At 40.8% G+C, this 19229-nt stretch overlaps 1 protein-coding gene across 3 annotated transcripts in view; it reads left to right on the top strand.

Moving 5' to 3' along the window:
• Positions 1-19229, top strand: part of Ift88 (intraflagellar transport 88) — a 167408-nt gene that overhangs the window by 73272 nt on the left and 74907 nt on the right. For all 3 annotated transcript variants that reach the window (XM_045155256.1, XM_045155255.1, XM_045155257.1), the window contains 3 exons: positions 7698-7797; positions 13908-13994; positions 16747-16933. In XM_045155256.1, the coding sequence (XP_045011191.1) occupies positions 7698-7797; positions 13908-13994; positions 16747-16933 (374 nt within the window). The remainder of the gene's footprint in view (positions 1-7697; positions 7798-13907; positions 13995-16746; positions 16934-19229) is intronic.

The following is a 19229-nucleotide window of genomic DNA, read 5'->3' as shown; positions in this document are numbered from 1 at the left end:
GAACAGATTCTCCAACCAAAAATGAGAGCATCGCCATGAGTTCAAGGCCACCCTGAGACTACAGAGTTAATTCCAGGTCAGCCTGGACCAGAGTGAGACCCTACCTCGAAAAACCAAAAAAAAAAAAAAAAAAAAAAAAATGAGAGCAGTTTGAATTAAAGGAGATAAGCATAGTTATTGGAGAGACTTATTGATGTATATATCCACACTTCTTAGTCAAAGAGCAGTGGAAGATCTCTCTGGAGCCTATTGGTTTCCATCCTAGGGGATCTGTTTCTGCCTTAATTTTATCATCTTACTAAACTTTCCATCGTGTGTAATAGCTCTAAAGAGGCCATAGTCTCCTCATATAATATATTTCCTAGAGAGAAGTAAAGTATTGTAGAGCTGGGAAGTCTCAGATTATTTGTTACATGAGCAAGTGGTTTAATATTTTCTCCACATAGTATGGGAATCTTCAACAACATCTTGTAGAGGTGATCATTTACTTTCTGTTTGGAATCTAATACTTACTAGTTTGATTTTCTAACATCTCTAAGGAGTAAAATTTATTCCTGAAGCCGGGCATTGTGGCACATGCCTTTAATCCCAGCACTCGGGTGGCAGAGGTGGGAGGATCACTGTGAGTTTGAGGCCACCCTGAGACTACACAGTGAATTCCAGGTCAGCCTGAGCTAGAGTGAGTCCCTACCTCGAAAAATCAATGTGTGTGTGGTGGGGGAGGGGTGTATTGCTTGCATTAAATCCAAATTTACCCCTCAGGAAATTCTTGTTGTGATTTTTTATAGACATTTCTTTTATTTATTTATTTATTTATTTGACAGAGAAAGAGGGAGGGAGAGAAACACACAGGGAGAGAATGGACACGCCAGGGCCTCCAGCCACTGCAAACAAACTCCAGACATGTGCGCCCCCTTGTGCATCTGGCTAACATTGGGTCCTGGGGAATTGAACCTGGTCCTTTGGCTTTGTAGGCAAATGCCTTAACTACTAAGCCATCCCTCCAGCCCTTATTTTGAGTTTTTGAACAAATACAATTGGTGACCTTTCCTACATAGCACCTTACCAGAATTTTTAAAGTAAGTTGAGTGTTGCAGCCATAATTTTCTAGTTAATTTTTCTTTTTGAAAAAAATAATATTTTGAGGGCTGAAGAGATGGCTTATTGGTTAAGCCTGCAAAGCCTAAGGACTCATGTTCGACTCTCCACATCCCATATAAGCCAGACACACAAGTGATGCAAGTGTGCAAAGTCACACATGTGCACAGGATAGCTCTTGCGTCTGGAGTTTGACTGAAGTAGCTGGAGATCGTAGCATACCAGTTCTCTCTATCTCACGCTCTCTCATAAAAAAATAAAATAATATTTTTATTCATTTGTTTGAGAGAGAGAAAGAATATGAGAATATGGGCATGCCAAGGCCTATTGCCATGAACTCCAGACACATGTGCCACATTTTGCATCTAGCATTAAGTGGGTAGTGGGGAATCTAACCCAGGCCAGCAGATTTTTCAAGCAAGTGCCTTTAACTGATTAGCCATGTCTCCAGCCCTGGTTATTTTTCTTTATTAAAAGTTTATTGTCTAGTGCTAGGGACCCATGCTTACAAAAGGGGTCTGAAATGTAGGGAAGTCTTGTAGGACCGACCTTTAACTTCAGCTACTTAAGTTAGTGACAGAATTGAGCTAAATTATGGGACACTGTTGGGGATGAGAAGATTGCTCAGTGGATAAAATGTTTGCCTCACAACTCTGAGTATATGAGTTCATATCCCCAGACCCCACACAAAAGCTGGAAGCTGTGTCAGGGTTCTCTCATTCCAGTGTACCAACTGCATGAAGGGAGGCAGAGACAGGAGAATTTCCCAGAAGTTCACAAAGTCCACAAAGCTCAGGCAGCTCCCCAAGGGAGCCCTGAACACCAATGAAAGACCCGGCCTCAAAACAAGGTAGAAAGTGAAGACTGGACTATAAGCTGTCCTCTAATGTCCACATGCATGTCATAGTACCCGTGTACCCACACTCTCACACGTGAACATGCACATACACAGTAAACACATTTAAATTTTTTTTTAATATATACAGTAGTATTAGAAGAAAACTTGAGAATTGCTTGGGGTGGAAGAAAGCCTCCATGCATTTTATGTCAGAATTGCATATAGAAAAAGGTTTTTTAAAGAAATATATTTTATTTTATTTATTTATTTGACAGAGAAAGAGGAAGAGAAAGAGAGAGAGAGAATGGGTGCACCAGGGCTTCCAGCCACTGCAAATGAACTCCAGATACATGCGCCCCCTTATGCAACTGGCTAATGTGGTTCTGGGGAATCGAACCTGGGTCCTTTGGCTTTGCCGGCAAATGCCTTAACTGCTAATCCATCTCTCCAGCCCTAGAAAAAGGGTTTTATTTTAACACCTGTGTGTCTTAACTGTCCCTTATATCTGTCAAATGCCAAATAATGTTTATGGAATTCTGTATATTATAGGAGCACAATCTGCCCCTTGCTTCTCATCTTTCAGATGTTCTTTTATGAAGTGCAAATTCAGCCTTTTCACTCCTAAGCTTATCTTCTCTTCTGTCCTAAAGCATGTCCTGTTCTGAATTGTCTTTCTGACACAAGTAGTACTACTAGTTAACAGATTGCCTAAACCAGACTGCCTTGGACTTCTCTGCATTCTTCCATCTCACCTCTACATCAAATCAGCAAGTACTCATCAATTCTGTCTCTTTAATAGCTCACAGAATGACCTCCTGCACCCTGACCTACTGTGGGGATTCAAGCTTTTGTTCTTGTTTGGCTACTTCAGAATCAATCCACATTGTCTGCCTGGCTCCTGGGTTTCCTTGATAACTGCTATCCAAGTAATTTTTCTAAGAATTGTCACCATCACTCATGTACTTACAGTTCTTAATGCTTCTCAGGGACTTTGAGAGTATGGTGCGTATTCCCTGGCTTACTGCAAAAGATTTGGATAATGTGGCTTCTGCCTGTTTCTCAGATCATATTTCTTTCCACTTCATGTGCACTTCTTAAGTTACCAAGTCTCCATATGGTGATTGAATCTATCTCTTAAATATTTCCTCTGCATCCTTACAGATATTGTTCCCTTTTCTTAGAATGCCTTTTTGTCTTTTCTCAAATGCATTCAGATTTGTCCTTCAGCCGGGCATGGTGCAGATTTGTCCTTAAAACTGAACTCTAAGCCGGGCGTGGTGGCGCACGCCTTTAATCCCAGCACTCGGGAGGCAGAGGTAGGAGGATCGCCATGAGTTCAAGGCCACCCTGAGACTACAGAGTTAATTCCAGGTCAGCCTGGACCAGAGTGAGACCCTACCTCGAAAAACCAAAAAAAAAAAAAAAACTGAACTCTAATACCCTTCCAAGTTTGATGTAGTTCTCCCCTGTCTTGGATTTCTTTATCATTGTTCTGCCACAGAGCTTGTTTTATTGTTCTGCTTTCCCTGCCAGTGCAGGAACCATGTTTTATTTATCCTTGTAGCCCCAGTACCAAATATATTATCTACAGTACAATAGAATTTAATAATTGTGTGCTGAGTACATCAGTGTTTTCTAGATTATTTTGTTGGAACACAAGAAACTTCTTTTGTCTATGTCTCCAGATCCTGTCCTGGGACAGTGCTAGGGACAGAAGGTCACTCAGTGACATGCAGTGTAGTCAGAGCTTCGAGTCCTATGTCTCCTCCCCCACTCCCCCCCCCAAAAAAAAATTCTAGCTAGGTGTGGTGGCACATGCCTCAATCCCAGCACTCAGTAGGCTTAGGTAGGAGGATCACCATGAGATTGAGGTTAGTCTGGATTACAGAGTTGCAGGTTGGTCAGGGCCAGAGTGAAGCCCTGACTCCCCTTTCCCTGAAAAAGAAAGCAATATAAAGCTGTCAGGCTGGAGTGTTAGGACAGAAGTTAAAGGTGCTTCTGTGCAAGGCTTCATGGCCTGGGTCCAAGTCCTCAGTGCCCACAAAAAGCTGGATGTACAAAATGGCACACCCATCTAGAGTTATTTGCAGTGGTAAGAGGTCCTGATATGTCCATTCATAGTCTCTCTCATTTGCAAATAAGTTAGTAAAATATTTTTTTAAAGATTCTGCTAAAAGAAAGGGATTCTTTGTTTTAAGTAGTTTTGAATCATTGGTCTAGGACAATGATCCAGACTTCAGTGAGAAATACTGTTTGGCTTTGTTTACTGAGTGAAATAATCCTTTTCTTCAATATATATACTGTCTTCTGAGATTTTTCTTGCCAGACATGGTGGTACACACCTTTAATCCCAGCACTTGGGAGGCAGAGATAGGAGGATTGCCATGAGTTCAAGGTTAGCCTGAGACTATTTAGTGACTTCCACATCAACATGAGCTAGAGTGGGACCCTACCTCAAAAAAACAAAAAAAAAAATTGAAAATGTCCTTATTGTTTTAAATTAATAAATAAAAATTTACATATTTATTATATGTACATGCTGTTTTTTGTTTTGGTAGTTTTAAAATGTTTTACTTTATTTATGTGCAGGGGGGTTGCAGATAGAGAAAGAATGGACATGCCAGGGCCTCTAGCCACTGCAAACAAATTCCAGATGCATGTGATACCTTGTGCATCAGGCTTTACATGGTGTGGTGGTTTAATTCAGGTGTCCCCCATAAACTTAGGTGTTCTGAATGCTAGGGTCCCAGCTGATGGATATTTGGGAATTAATGCCTCCTGGAGGGAGTGTATTGTTGGGGGCGGGCTTATGGGCTTTAAAGCCAGTTTCCCTTTGCCAGTGTTTGACACACCCTCCTGTTGCTGTTGTCCATCTTATGTTGGCCAGTGGGTGATGTCCACCTTCTGCTCATGCCATCGTTTTTCCCTGCCATCGTGGAGCTTCCCCTTGAGCCTGTAAGTCAAAATAAAACTCTTTTTCCCAGAAGCTGCTCTTGGTTGGGTGATTTCTACCAGCAATGCGACCTGGACTGCAACACATGGGTATTGGAGAATTGAACCTGGGTCTGTGAGCTTTGCAGGCAAGCACCTCAACCACTGAACCATCTCTCCAGCTCCTACTTCGGTAGTTTTTAGTAGCACATCTTTTTTGTTTGTTTGTTTTCAAGGTAGGGTCTGCAGTTCACTATGTAGTCTCAGGGTGGCCTTGAACTCACAGCAATCCTCCTACCTCTGCCTTCCAAGTGCTGGCATTAAAGACATGTGCTACCATGCCTGTCCCTGTTAGTATACCTTAAGTGTATAAAGTATTGAGTTTCACTTTACAACATGTTTTGATATATGTATACATTGTGGGATGTTACATAAGTCTAACATATGCATTATTTTGCATACTTATTTTTGTGTGTGACAAGACTTAAAGATCAACAGCTTTCAAATTTTACAGATGCATATGTAATTAAGTATATTCTATAACTTCTATAGAATTTTTCCTCTCATAAGAGTAATTTTGCTCATGTGTATGTATGTATGTGAAGTGTACACATGTATGTGGCATTCTGTGTGCTCAATGTGGCAGGATGGCCAGAGTAGAATATTGGGTGTTCTCATTCCTTTGTTCCTTGGGTTCTTGTTTAGGTTGGAGTCTGTTACTGATCCCAGAGCTTTCCTGCTTTTGCTTTTTAAACTTTTTTTAATGTTTTGGTTTGTTTGTTTGTTTGTTTGTTTGTTTATTTATTTATTTATTTATTTATTTATTTATTTATTTGGCAGAGAAAGATGGGGAGAGAGAGAATGGGCACACCAGGGCCTCCAGCCACTGCAAATGAACTCCAGATGCATGTGCCCCCTAGTGCATCTGGTTAATGTGGGTTCTGGGGAATCAAACCTGTGTCCTTTGGCTTTTCAGGCAAGTGCCTTAACCACTTAGCCATTTCTCCAGCCCAAGCTTGCCATCTTTTCACAAGCTTCAGTGATTTAGGGATTCTGCTCCCCTATAGGACTGGAGTTATAGGTTGACATGGTTATACACAACTGTTTAATGATTCAAAATTGAGTAATCTCATTCCCTTTGAGATTTTCATGCTTCTGCAGAAAGCACACTTTGCTGAGCCCTCTCTCCAGCCCATGAGAGCATTTAAGAGGGGAAAAAAATAAGAACTGGTGATGCAGCTTAGCAGTAGAGCACCTGCCTACCATGTAGTCAGCCTGGGTTTGATCCCTAGCATGAAAGAAAGAAAGAAAGAAAGAGAGAGAGAGAGAGAGAGAGAGAGAGAGAGAGAGAGAAAGAGAGAAAGAGAGAAAGAGGAGAGAGAGAAAGAGAGAAAGAGGAGGGAGAGAAAGAGAGAAAGAGAGGGAGAGGGAGAAGGAGGAGAGGGAGAGGGAGAGGGAGAGGGAGGGAGGAGAGGGAGAGGGAGGGAGGAGAGGGAGAGGGAGGGAGGAGAGGGAGAGGGAGGGAGAGAGAGAGGGAGAGGGGGAGGGAGAGGGAGAGAGGGAGGGAGAGGGAGAGAGGGAGGGAGGGAGGGAGGAAAGAGGGAGGGAGCGGAGAGAGAGAGAGGGAGGGGAGAGAGAGAGAGAGAGAGCGAGAAAGGAAGGAAGGAAGGAAGGAAGGAAGGAAAGAAAGAGGAAGGAAGGAAGGAAGGAAGGGAGAGAGAGAGAAAAAAGAAGGAAATGAAAGAAAGGAGGGAGGGAGGGCGAAGAGAAAGGAGGGAGGGGAGGGAGGATAGAAAGAAGAAAGAATCTCTCTTCTCTCTCTCTCTGTCTGCCTGTTTCTCTCAGTCTCTCAAATAAAGGAAAATTAAAATTAAAAAAATAAAGTAGGGCATGGTGGCACACGCCTTTAATCCTAACACTTGGTAGGCAAAGGTAGGAAGATTGCCATGAGTTCAAGACCAGCCTGAGACTACATAGTGAGTTCCAGGTCAGGCTGAGCTAGATTGAACTCTGCCTTGAAAAAATAAAAAAAAATTAAAAAAAATAACCATTCTGGCATGGTGGTGTACACCTTTAAAAAAAAAAAAAGAAGAAAGAGAGAGGTGAAGGGAAGAAGGGAGAGAGGGAAGAATGGAAAGGAAAGGAAGAAAGGAGGGAGGGAAGAAGGAAAGGAAAGAAAGGAAGAAAGGAAAGAAGGATGGAGGGAAGAAGAGGAAGGAAGGACAAAAAAGAAAAGAAAGAAAGAGTCAGGTGTGGCACACACCTTTAATCCCAGCATTTGGGTGGCTGAGGTAGCAGGATCACTGAGTTTGAGGCCAACCTGAGACTACATAGCAAATTCCAGGTCAGCTTCAGCTACAGCAAGACCCTACCTCAAAAAAGAAAAGGGAAAGGAAGAAGGAGGAAGGAAGAAAACTAACTTTGAAAAAGGCACATTTAACAAACAAAAGCTGGGTTTGGTGTAGCATGTATGTATAGACCTAGCACTTGTGGTATTGTGTATTATGTGGGGTACATCTATGTATATATACATATATGTATGTATGCATATATACAGATATGTGCCCTTCTCTATTGCTCATCTATCGACATCTTTGAGATGAGGTCTCTCCCTGAACCTGGAGCTGCTTTTCTCATCTGTGAGCACCTGCTTATTTCTGGTCTCGAGCTGCTGTGGTCATGCATTGCCATTCTCAGCTCTTGTTATGTGGGTTCTGCAGGGTCAGCCTTAGGCAAGTCTCATGCCCAAAGGCATAAGTAGAAAGCACTCAGCCACCGAGCCGTGTCCCCAAACCCAGTCACCTTTTTTATGCTTTGACTTTTTTTATAGGTGTGTGGAAGTAGTGAAAGCATCTCAATATGTAGAGCTGGCCAATGATCTGGAAATAAACAAAGCAATTACATATTTGAGACAAAAGGACTTTAACCAAGTAAGTTTAAAAAACAGTTTTCTGTGGCATTTCATTTGTTAGTTGGACAAAGCAGTTTCCTGTATTATGTGTGATCATTCTGAACTTAAGTAATTTGTTTCTCTGTCTTAACATAATTTCTATAAATTAGGCAAATATTCTACCATTGAGCTATATCTCCCATTCATAAACTTTTAAAAAAATGATCTGTTAATTGTTTCTTAAAATGTAAGTCTTTATATGATATATTGTTAAATTACCAAATCATATGCTAGTCTAGTCATTAACTTTATCCTGAAGTTGTCCTATTGCTTTGCGAAGGGCTAAGGCATGCAGAGCAGGGGTTCTTTGCAGGCAGCCTGAAGAGCAGCCTGGTGTGCCTCTCTCTTCCTTCCTCTCTGGAACAGCTTCCTTGCAGGCTGGTTCATATTTGCTACATTGGGAATGAAAGGGTCCCCTTGTTAGACGCCAGGTTAGAACCTTCAGATCTGTCACTGGCACCCTTGCTACATTGCTGCCTTGAAGGTGGGTGGGGTGTAGGAGTTCCTTTTGGTGCTTGTTCAAGGGAGGCAGAGCTTAGACAAGAGCAAGTTTGCACAGCTTTAAGAAAAAGGAGGGAGGGCTGGAGAGATGGCTTAGCAGTTAAAACATTTGTATGCAAAGCCTAAGGACCCAGGTTCTACTCCCCAGTACTTATGTAGGCCAGATGCACAGGGTGGCACATGTGTCTGGAGGCTCTGGCATGCCCATCCTCTCTCTCTCTCTTTCTCATAAATAAAGAAAAGAAAAGAAAAACAAGGGATACTAAAATAGAGTAAAATAAATGGTTGATGTCGTGTGTCTCCAACTCAAAAACTCACTCAGCCCAAATAGCAAGGACCAAATAAAACCATAGCATCTTTCCCACAGGCCTGTGCTTTCCCTTTTCTTCCTATTTGAAGAACTGCCCTCTTGTCTGGGAAATAGATAAAGGATAAAGATAGAGAATACCATCTCAGAGAATATAAGAATAGAGTGAACTAACCCTGTGTTCAAGGAGTGTTTATATGATGATGTGCTGCAGTACCACAGGGTGGTTCATTGCATCTGTTAATTCACCGTGCCAATTTTTTGTTGTTGTTGTTTGTTTTCGAGGTAGGATCCCACTTTAGCCCAGGCCGACCTGAAATTCATTTGACATCTCAAGGTGGCCTTGAACTCATAATAATGTTCCTACCTCTGTCTCCCAAGTGCTGAGATTAAAGGTATGTGCCACCAAGCCTGGCCCAGTTATTTATTTATTTATTTGAATTACAAAGCACTAAAAGACTTTCAAAGTATCTTTATATTTGTTGTGCTATCTTTTTTTTTTTTTTTTTTTTTTTTTTTTTTTTTTTTTTTCAAGGTAGGATCTCACTCTAGCCCAGGCTGACCTGGAATTCACTATGTAGTCTCAGGGTGGCCAGGGTGGCCTCAAACTCATAGTGATCCTCCTACCTGGGCCTCGCAAGTGCTGGGATTAAAGGTGTGCGCCAGCATGCCCAACTTGTTGTGCTATCTTCTTAAAATATGGTTTATTTATTTACTTATTTGGGAGAGCAACAAAAAAAAGAGGTGGGGGGGTGGAATGGGTCTGTTGTGTCATTTTATCATCTCACTATTGGCCATTAACAATGCTACTGAGACCAAGAGCTCAAGCACACAATCCCAGCACTCAGGATCTAGGTAGGAGGATTGCCATGAGTTTGAGGCTACCCTGAATCTACAGAGTGAATTCTAGGTTAGCCTGAGCTAGAGCAAGAGCCACCCTTGAAAAGCCAAAAAAAAAAAAAGAGGAGGAGGAGGAGGAGGAGGAAGAGAAGGGCTGGAGAGATGGCTTAGTGGTTAAGCATTTGCCTGTGAAGCCTAAGGACCCCAGTTCGAGGCTCAGTTCCCCAGGACCCATGTAAGCCAGATGCACAAGGGGGCGCATGCATTTGGAGTTTGTTTGCAGTGGCTGGAGGCCTTGGCATGTCCATTCTCTCTCTTTCTCTCTCTCTCTCTGCCTCTTTCTCTGTCACTCTTAAATAAATAAAAATAAACAAAAAAAAATTTTAAAAAGAAGAAATTCAAGGACATATTAAGCTACATAGCAAATTCAAGGTCTGGCTGGCCTTCCTGAGATAAAGCAAGCAAACAAAAAAAAAAGCCACTGAATGCTCTGTTAAGCTGTTGTAATGTGCATTGTGCATACAGGAAAATTGAGTGAAGTGAGACTAAGTGGTCTTTGTTGTCCTGCTGAAGTGATTTTCCACTAGAAAAATATTTGTTATGACGATGAGATGAACTGTTGTAGAAAGGACAATGAAAAAAATTCACCTTTATTTATTTTTCCAGGCATTTATTTTTTAAAATATTTTCTTATTTATTTGAGAGAGAGGGACAGAAGAATAGCAAGAGTAAGCATGTGCACTCCAGGACCTCCTGCCACTGCAGATGACCTCCAGACATATATGTCACTTTGGCATCCAGGCCATCAGGCTTTGCAAGCAAGTTAGGCATTTTATTTTCAAAGGATCTTTAAAGAAAGTTTATCAGTGCATTGCCATCGTTCATGTTTTAAAAGTGTACATCAAGAAAGAAGTACTCTTGGGATAAAGCACTTTCTGTACTAGTATGAGGGCTTAAGTGAGACCTGAGAGACCACTTGAGTTCGATAAACGGAGTCATGACTACACATGTCTGTGACCCCAGTCCTGTGAGGAGCAGAGACCAGAAACCAGAGATTTGCCCAGGCTTGTGAGGGTGGGCAGGTGACAGCAACCTCCAAGATTAGTAAGAGTCTTCAGTTCAAACCCGGGCAGAAGAGTAGTGGAGGAGAACCCAACATTCCCTACTGGTCATCACAGGCAAACACCTACCACATTACACATATACTTGCAAGAGAGAGAGATGAAAGGAGGGAGTGAGGGAGGGAAGAAACACACTTTTACATGTTCAAGTTCACTTAACTGAGATCTTATTTGCTGCTGCTTTATTTGCTGCTCTCTTTAAAACATGAGGGTGTTTTGTTATGTTATTTTCTGTTTTAGACAAGATTTTGCTACATAGCCCAGGCTGGCCTATAACTCTACAATCCTTTTTCAGCCTCACAAGTGCTGAAATTACTTGTATGTGCCACTATGCCTGGTCTTATTCAAAATACCTTTTGTTACATTTATGTGTTCATTTTTTTTTAAATCTGCTAATTTGCTTATATTTTAAATACCATTTTCTACTTTCTTTTCAACATTTCTGCTTTACTTTTGTTTGCGTATTGTAAGTATGATGAGGTATGTATAACATAATCTTAGTTTGAAAAAAAAGCATTATAAGGTTAAAATAGTTTGATTCATGTGTCTCATTTTGATCATTTGGTCAGACTACCTTATTTACTATTCAGAATAAGAGAAAAGAACTATGTCTCCTTCTAGAAGGCTGTAATTCTAGAGTTATCTCTCAATATTTTGTTTTTGGTTTAAGAAAAGATTATGAGAGCCAGGTGGTACATGCCATGATTTGGAAGACAGAAGCAGGAGGATCAAGGTCACCCTGGCCTAAACAGTGAGTTTCAGGTCAGAGTGTTTCAGGCATCTGCAGCCATTACTGATGGTCATGGTAAAAATAGGCAAGATTTTTGCTTGGACACAAGTGCTTGCCAAGAACAGAAGGCATCAAGATGTCAAGCATTTTTTACCCATAAACTTATTTTGTAATTTTTATTTATTTATTTTGACACAGGGTATTACTCTGCCCCAGGTTGGCTTTGAACTCACTGTGATCCTCCTATCTCAGCCTCCCAAGTGCTGGGATTAAAGGTATGTGTCACCACACCTGGCTTATAAACTTATTTTAAAAGTAGGTAGAGCCAGGCATGGAAGGAGTTCCAGGTCAGCCTGGGCTAGAGTGAGACTCAACCTCCAAAGAACAACACAAAAAAAGTAGGAAGAAAGAAAACCCATTGCCTGTCTTCAGCTTTTTCTTCCTTTTTCACTTTGTATAGTAATTTCTAGGGTGCATTATCATTCACCTTCCGTGAACAGCTGTATCTTGTTGTTTGGTTAGCATTATCCCTGACTTGGCTGATGATTAAAATTGGACTTTCTGAGCTGGAAAGATGGCTTGGCAGTAAAGGCGCTTGCCTGCAAAACCTGCAGACCTATGTTTGATTCCCCAGTACCCACATAAGCCAGATGCAAATAGTGGTTGGTGCATGCATCTGGAATTCATTTGCAGTGACAGAAGGCCCTGGCATGCCCATTCTCTCTGTCTTAAATAAATTAATAACTTAAAAGTAGACTTTCATTTTTAATGACTTTAAAATGTAACTATATTTAAATGTACTTCGGATTATTTTTGGTAATATTCCTAGAATTATTTTGTCATTGATTGATATTCATCTGTTGATCTTTTTTCTTCTTTCACAGTTCTAGTTTTATTTATATAAGACCTTTGTACTGTTTTCTCTTTTTCTTATATCTTTTTTAAGTACTTATTTTTCTTTTGGTTTTTCAAGGTAGGGTCTCACTCTAGTACAGGCTAGCCTTGAACTCAACAACAGTCCTCTTACCTCTGCCTCCCAAATGATGGGATTAAAGGCATGTGACACCACACTAGCTTAAAGTACATTTTAAAAAAATATTTTATTTTTATTTATTTATTTGACAGAGAAAGAGGGAGAGGGAGAAAGGGCGCACTAGGGCCTCCAATCACTGCAAACGAACTCCATACACATGTGCCCCCTTGTGCATCTGACTAATGTGGGTCCTGGGGAATTGAACCTGGGTCCCTTGGCCTTGCAGGCAAATGCCTTAACTGCTAAGCTGTCTCTCCAGCCCTAAAGTACATTTTTAATAAAACACTCTTTTCATTCTTTTGCTATACTTTATTTGTTTAGAAGATTTTTTTATTTAAAGGAAACTATTTGCACATTGTTACAGTTTAATAGTTTTCTAAAAATATTATTTATTTAAGAGAGAGAGAGAAGTAGGCAGGCAGAGAGAATGGGTGGGCCAAGACCTTTGGCCACTGCAAATGAACTCCAGGCTCATGCATCCCACTGAGAATCTGGCTTATGTGGGTTCCAGGGAATCAAACCAGGGTTCTTTGCAGGTAAATGCCTTAACCACTAACTAAGCCATTTCTCCAAGCCCTGTTGAGATTTTTTTTTTTTTTAATGAGATCTTGGCCTTCAATTACTAGTAACCCTAGTAGTTCTCTAGTGCCTTCAAAAATATTTTTAGGGGGCTGCTTACAAAACCTTATGGTCCAAGTTCAGTGCTGTAGTACTCACATAAAGCCAAAGGCACAAAGTGGCACATGTGCCTGGAGTTTGCTTGCAGTGGCAGGAGGCCCTAGCATGACCATACTTTGTGCGTCTCTGTTTTCCCTCTCCCTTTCTCTCTCTGAAATCAATCAATAAACAAAAAATGTTTATAGTATTTTATATTAATTTTCCAGTTGTTTTCTGTTGGGAAATAAGTATGATTTTATAGACTAATCTATAATATCCAGAAGCAAGTATCCCAGAATATTCTGTAAAGAGAAAATTTAATCATGTCAGGTAAAGCCTTTCAGGCCCTCATCCCATTCCATTATGCAGGATGAACATAGGACATTTTCCTATGACTCACAGGGCTCAATATTCATCACTGACCTTCCTCCTAGTGACCAGTCCTCTAGTCAGTTATGTGTAATCTGCTATTAAACCTATCTATATATTCTTTATTTCCTTTTTTTCACACACATACACATATATGTGCATACACGCCAGGGTTTCTTGATCTGTACATAAATTCCAGATGCCAGCACCGCTTTTTGCATCAGTTTTTACTTGGGTGCTGAGGCATCAAATTCAGACTGGCAGGCTTTGCAAACAAACACTTTTAATAGCTAAGCCATCTTCCTAATCCTATATATTCTTAATTTTAGTTATTATAATTTAGTTCCAGAATTTCTATTTTGCTATGTTTGATAAATTCTTGAATGAAGTTCTCCTCTTGCCATCTATTTTCTTGAACATATTAACCCACCCCTTCTGTACCCTGGTCTTACAGTCCAGGACCTTTTCCCCAGCCATATCCTTAAATACTGTTGTATTACAATGGTAGTAACTTCATGTATTACATTTTTAGGCTGTAGATACCTTGAAAATGTTTGAAAAAAAGGACAGTAGGGTGAAAAGTGCAGCTGCAACCAACCTCTCGTTCCTGTATTATCTGGTAGGTTTTGTTTTTTACAACTAATAGTTGTTCACATGCTGTTTTTGTATTGCTAAATTTCTGGGTAAGGATTGTACCTAAGAAGTGTCCCCCAAAGAAGACTGATGCAGAATGTAAGTGGAGTGCACTGTAATGCGGATCTGGTCATGACAAGTGCCAGGTCTGGTATTGAGATGACAGACATGAGTGAGAAGACCATCTCTGGAAAAGTGGGGAGAACAATTGTGGTAGTGAGGAAAACAATTATAGAATGACCACTACAAGATGAGCTAGACATGCTTCAGTTTCTTTGTGTTGGATATGAAGAAAGTGGTATCTTAGGTTAAATGACTTAAATAAGGTTACAGAGTGCCATCTGTAACAATTACTGAGTGCCTACTAGATGCCAATCACTGGGAATACTAACAGTATGTGGGTGCTAGTATGTCAGTTGCTTCCTAAGTACAGACTTGACTTGCCCTTTACCCAGCCTCTGATAACAGCTCTTCCTACTTCTGCAGGCTCCACTCACAGTTCCCTGTTTCTCTCAACCCTAAGTGCAACATCCCACAGCTCTTCTAAGTTTTTCCTGTTCTCTTGTTGAAAAGACAGTGTTACACGTTTTAGTCTTTTTTTTAAAGATTTATTTATTTATTTATTATTTTGGTTTTTCAAGGTAGGGTCTCACTCTAGTCCAGGCTAACCTGGAATGTGTAGTCTCCGGGTAGCCTCGAACTTATGGCGATCCTCCTACCTCTGCCTCCCAAGTGCTGGGATTAAAGGCATGCACCACCTCACCTGGTGATTTTTATTTATTTATTTATTTGAAACAGAGAGATAGAGAGAGAATGGGGGCACCAGGGCCTCTAGCCACTGCAAACAAACTCCTGACTCATGTATCACCATGTGCATCCGGCTTACATGGGACCTGGAGAATCGAACCTGGGTCCTTAGGCTTTGCAAGCATGCACTTTAACCACTAAGCAATCTCTCCAGTCACATTTCAGTTTTCAGTTGCTATAGCACTCTGCCCTGGCCAGTGGGGAGTTGAACAAGGACTCGAGGAGAAGCTAACCTGGGTGGGAAAAGGCAAACAGACACAAGAAGAAGACCATGCTAGGTGTTTGTCAAGGCCTCGAGATTTTATTTTTTCCACATAGGTTTATATAGAGTTGTAGGGGGAAGGGGACATAGTTAGGGCAAAGATTACAGAGTTACTGGTTAAACCGCAATGCCTTTGTTTCTTCATCAGCTACTGGCAGGATGGGGGAGTGTTTAGCCAGGTGTACGATCCCATTGTTTCTAGTAGTTGAATATTAGGTGAGGAAGTAGAAACTTAACTTGCTATATGGCGGTTTCTGTTAACATGGCCGAGGTTTGGTTCATAGCTCCCAACAACACTCTACTTATTGGTACCATTTTGTACAACAGTCAGAATTCAGAGTCTATGCAAAATCTTGCCCATAGATATTCACAGCAGTATTATTCATAACAACCACAGGGTGAGTGGAAGCAGACAAGAATCTATCAGTGATGAAAGGATTAACAGAATATGCTATATCCACACAACACATGTTATTGAACTATTAAAAGCAACAGACTTCTGCTACATGCTACAGGGACCTTAAAAACATACCAAGTGAAGGCTGGTGAGATGGCGTAGTGGTTAAGCACTTCCCTGTAAAGCCTAAAGACCCCAGTTTGAGGCTCGATTCCCCAGGACCCTCGTTAGCCAGATGCACAAGGGGGCACATGTATCTGGAATTCATCTGCAGTGGCTGGAAGCCCTGGCGTGCCCATTCTCTCTCTCTCTCTCTCTCTCTCTCTCTCTCTCTCTCTCTCTCTCTGCCTCTTTCTCTGTCTGTCGCTCTCAAATAAATAAATAAAAATAAACCAAAAAAATTTAAAAAAAAGCATGCCAAGTGAAAGTAGCCAGACACAAAAGGTTGCATATCATCCCTAAGATTCCATTTATCTAGGACAGGCAGGGACACAGAAAGTAGAGCACAAAAAAAGAAAGTAGAAAGAGAAAGTAGAGGCTGGGAGGAAGAATAGTTCCTGATTGCTGGTGGGCACAGGGTTTCTGTTGGGAGTGGAGAAAAATATTCTGGTAACAGCTGAAATTAATAGCACTAACTGTCCGGAATGTGTGAAGGTATTGACTGCCACTGATTTGAGAACTTTAACTGTCCCAACTTTGTGAAGGTATTGACTGCCTCTAATTTAAGCATTTTAAGTGGTTCTTGCTTCACCAAGCTGACCTGGTTCAAATGCCCACCAAAAGGGAGATGTCCCTAGAAGTAGGGGGTTCTTGAGCCTCACAGGAATGATGACAAGATCTTCATCAAGCATGTGGCTGAGAGAGGGAGAGAATACAGAGCTTTGCTAGGAGTGCAGGAACCTAGTGAGTGATGCAGCCAGGTGCAGGGTAAACGGGACAGCTAGACCTTTCCAGCTATTTCAGTGCTTCAAGTGGGAAGGGAGTGTGCAGCAAATGAGGACATGGGACTTGGGCGTTGAACATGGAGCCTCCTACCTATAAATACTGTTATGCACACCATGAGACTAGAGAAGTCAGCCATAAGAAACTTGACTACTTGAGCTTGACAGTTAAACATCTTTTTGTAAAAATAGCCCATTAAAACCAAGAGACTTAAAATATTTTTTTCTGTTGATTATTGTCTGTAATTTCAGAAAAATATGCTTTACTGTATGTATAATTTTGGAACCTAAAGAAACTGAAGGAAATTCAGCTTGTATCTTTTATACTTAGGAAAATGAATTTGTGCAAGCCAGCAGCTATGCAGATTTAGCTGTGAACTCTGATAGATACAACCCATCAGCTCTTACCAACAAAGGGAATACAGTCTTTGCAAATGGTGATTATGAGAAGGCAGCTGAATTCTATAAGGAGGCTCTAAGAAATGACTCTTCTTGTACTGAAGCACTTTATAATATTGGTAAGTTAAAAAGCAAAATTGAATTTTATGTAATATAGGAGTTGTTGGCTTTCTTCAAAAACAAACAAACATTAAAGTCAGGCATGATAGGTCATGCCTTTAATCTCAGTGGTTAGGAGGCTGAGGCAGGAGGATTGCTGTGAGTTTGAGGCCACCAGAGTTTACAGAGTAAGTTCCCTCTAAGCCAGACTGGCTAGAGTGAGACTCTGCCTCAAAAAGCCAAGAAAAAAAAGTTGATGCCTCTCATAATATAGGTTATTTTAAATGGAATTAATAATTCAGAAACTATATACATGAAATTTGTGATATTATTGCTATATTGCCCTCCAAAATGCTTTTCCAACATCTATTTCTACCACATTTTATAAAACTGACTTAGTCCCTAAATTTTTCATGATACTAGATGATATTCTTTTTTACTATTCCCAAAGAAGTAGGAAAAAAACTCTCATCTTCCTTTTTACTTATAAACAACTTCAAATGTATAAAAACCATAATGTGGCAATTAGCACCCCAATTTAACACATTTTGCCATATGTACTTCAGACTTTGTTTGCAAAAAACAAAAGATATCAAGCTGTGACGGCTCCTCCTCATTTCATTCTCTTCCCTGCCATTTAGAGATTGCCTGAAATGGGCATTAATGCCCCTGGGGTGTTGCAAACACATGTCTGTAATACTAGTTATTATTGAACTTTCTTTTCAAATTTGCTTCATTGATTGTTTTCAAGATTTTTTTGCTTGTTTCTTTTATTGCCTTTTCATATTGTGACCTTTCCCCGGATGTCTGATGTCTTGAGCTGTCTTCTGATGGCCAGCAATTTGTAAATGGGAGCTGAGTAGAGTGTGGGTTCGTGAGTGAGAGTGGCATTTTTGCATGGGCAACCTGTCTGACTGCTCTGTTCAGAACCTGCCTGACACTTCTAAGAGTCTTCTCTGAGAGGAAAGATCGACTCTTATATCTGCCTAGAGGAGAAAGGAAGACCCACTGCCAGTTCTGGAAAAGAGGAGAGCCAGGAGGAAGTATCAAGTCAGTGAGAAATGACAAGGAGGGACAGAGGGTGTGGCATTTGGGAAGAAAAAGGCACAAGCCTTCGTGGAGGAGCTTAATTGCCTAAATAAATGCCCATTAATTCACTTTATAAATTTTCTGTGTTTTTCCTCTTTGTTGTTCTTTGTGTATTGTGTGGCATGAGAGATCGTATCAGGGTCTTGGCATGCTAGGCAAATAGTCTGTCACTGAGCCACACTCTCAGCTCTCAGAGGTCCTCTCTGGCCTATAACTTGCCAAATAGGCTAGACTAGCTGTCTAGTGAGCCCCAGGGGTCTGCCTCTTTCTACCACTTTATTCTTTTTGAAATAGGAAATAGTTCATGACTGTGTGTCATCCTTCATCCTTGTATGGGAGTGATTCTGATCTTTGGTCATATGCTGCTGAAGTGAGTACTTTATTTTGTGATGGTCTAGCTGAGTAACCCAACCTGGCTTCATCCTATTTCCTCTATGGCCTTAGCCTCCAAATGCTGTGATTATAGGCATAGACAACTACTGTTGATTGCATTAGAAATCATTTCCTTATCCCAGGATTATAAAACAATTTTTCTATAAAGCATGAATACCCCTTACCTGAAATGCTTTAAGATCCATAGTTTTTGGACTTGATTATTTTGGATTTTTAAATACTTGTATATATTTAATAAGATATCTTAGGAGTGAGACCAAGTCTAAGCACCGAATTAATTTATGTTCAGTAGATATCATATGCACATAGTCTGAAGGTAATTTTATAAAATAGCTTCACTCTTGACTTCAATCCATCACATAGGTCAGACATGGAATTTTCTTTCCATTTTTTCTCCTCCTTCTTCCTCTTCTTCTTCCTTCTCTTCCTCCTCTATGTCTCTCTCCTTATTTCTTTCTTTCTTTGAAGCAGGGTCTCACTATAGCCCAGGCTGACCTGGAACTCACTCTTTAGCTCAGGCTCGCCTCAGACTCGTGGCAGTCCTACCTCAGCCTCCCAAGTGCTAGTATTAAAGGCATGTGCCACTACAGCCAGCCAGGCACAGAATTTCCTGTCATGATGACATGTTGGAGTTTAAAAAGTTTCAGATTTTGGATTCTGAACTTTTGGATTAAGGATTCTCAACCTGTATTTTTAAAAAAAAATTTTTTTATTTGTAAGCAGAGAGAAGAGAAGAGAGACAGAGAGAATGGGCATGCCAGGTCCTCCAGTGGCTGCCAACTAACTCCAGATGCATGTACCACTTTGAGCATTTGGATTTCTGTGGGTACTGGT

Source organism: Jaculus jaculus, chromosome 7 (genome assembly GCF_020740685.1).
Source record: "Jaculus jaculus isolate mJacJac1 chromosome 7, mJacJac1.mat.Y.cur, whole genome shotgun sequence".
Taxonomy (NCBI): Eukaryota; Metazoa; Chordata; class Mammalia; order Rodentia; family Dipodidae; genus Jaculus; species Jaculus jaculus.
Note: the sequence above shows the minus strand (reverse complement) of the source record. Positions and strands in the feature narration are given on the sequence as shown.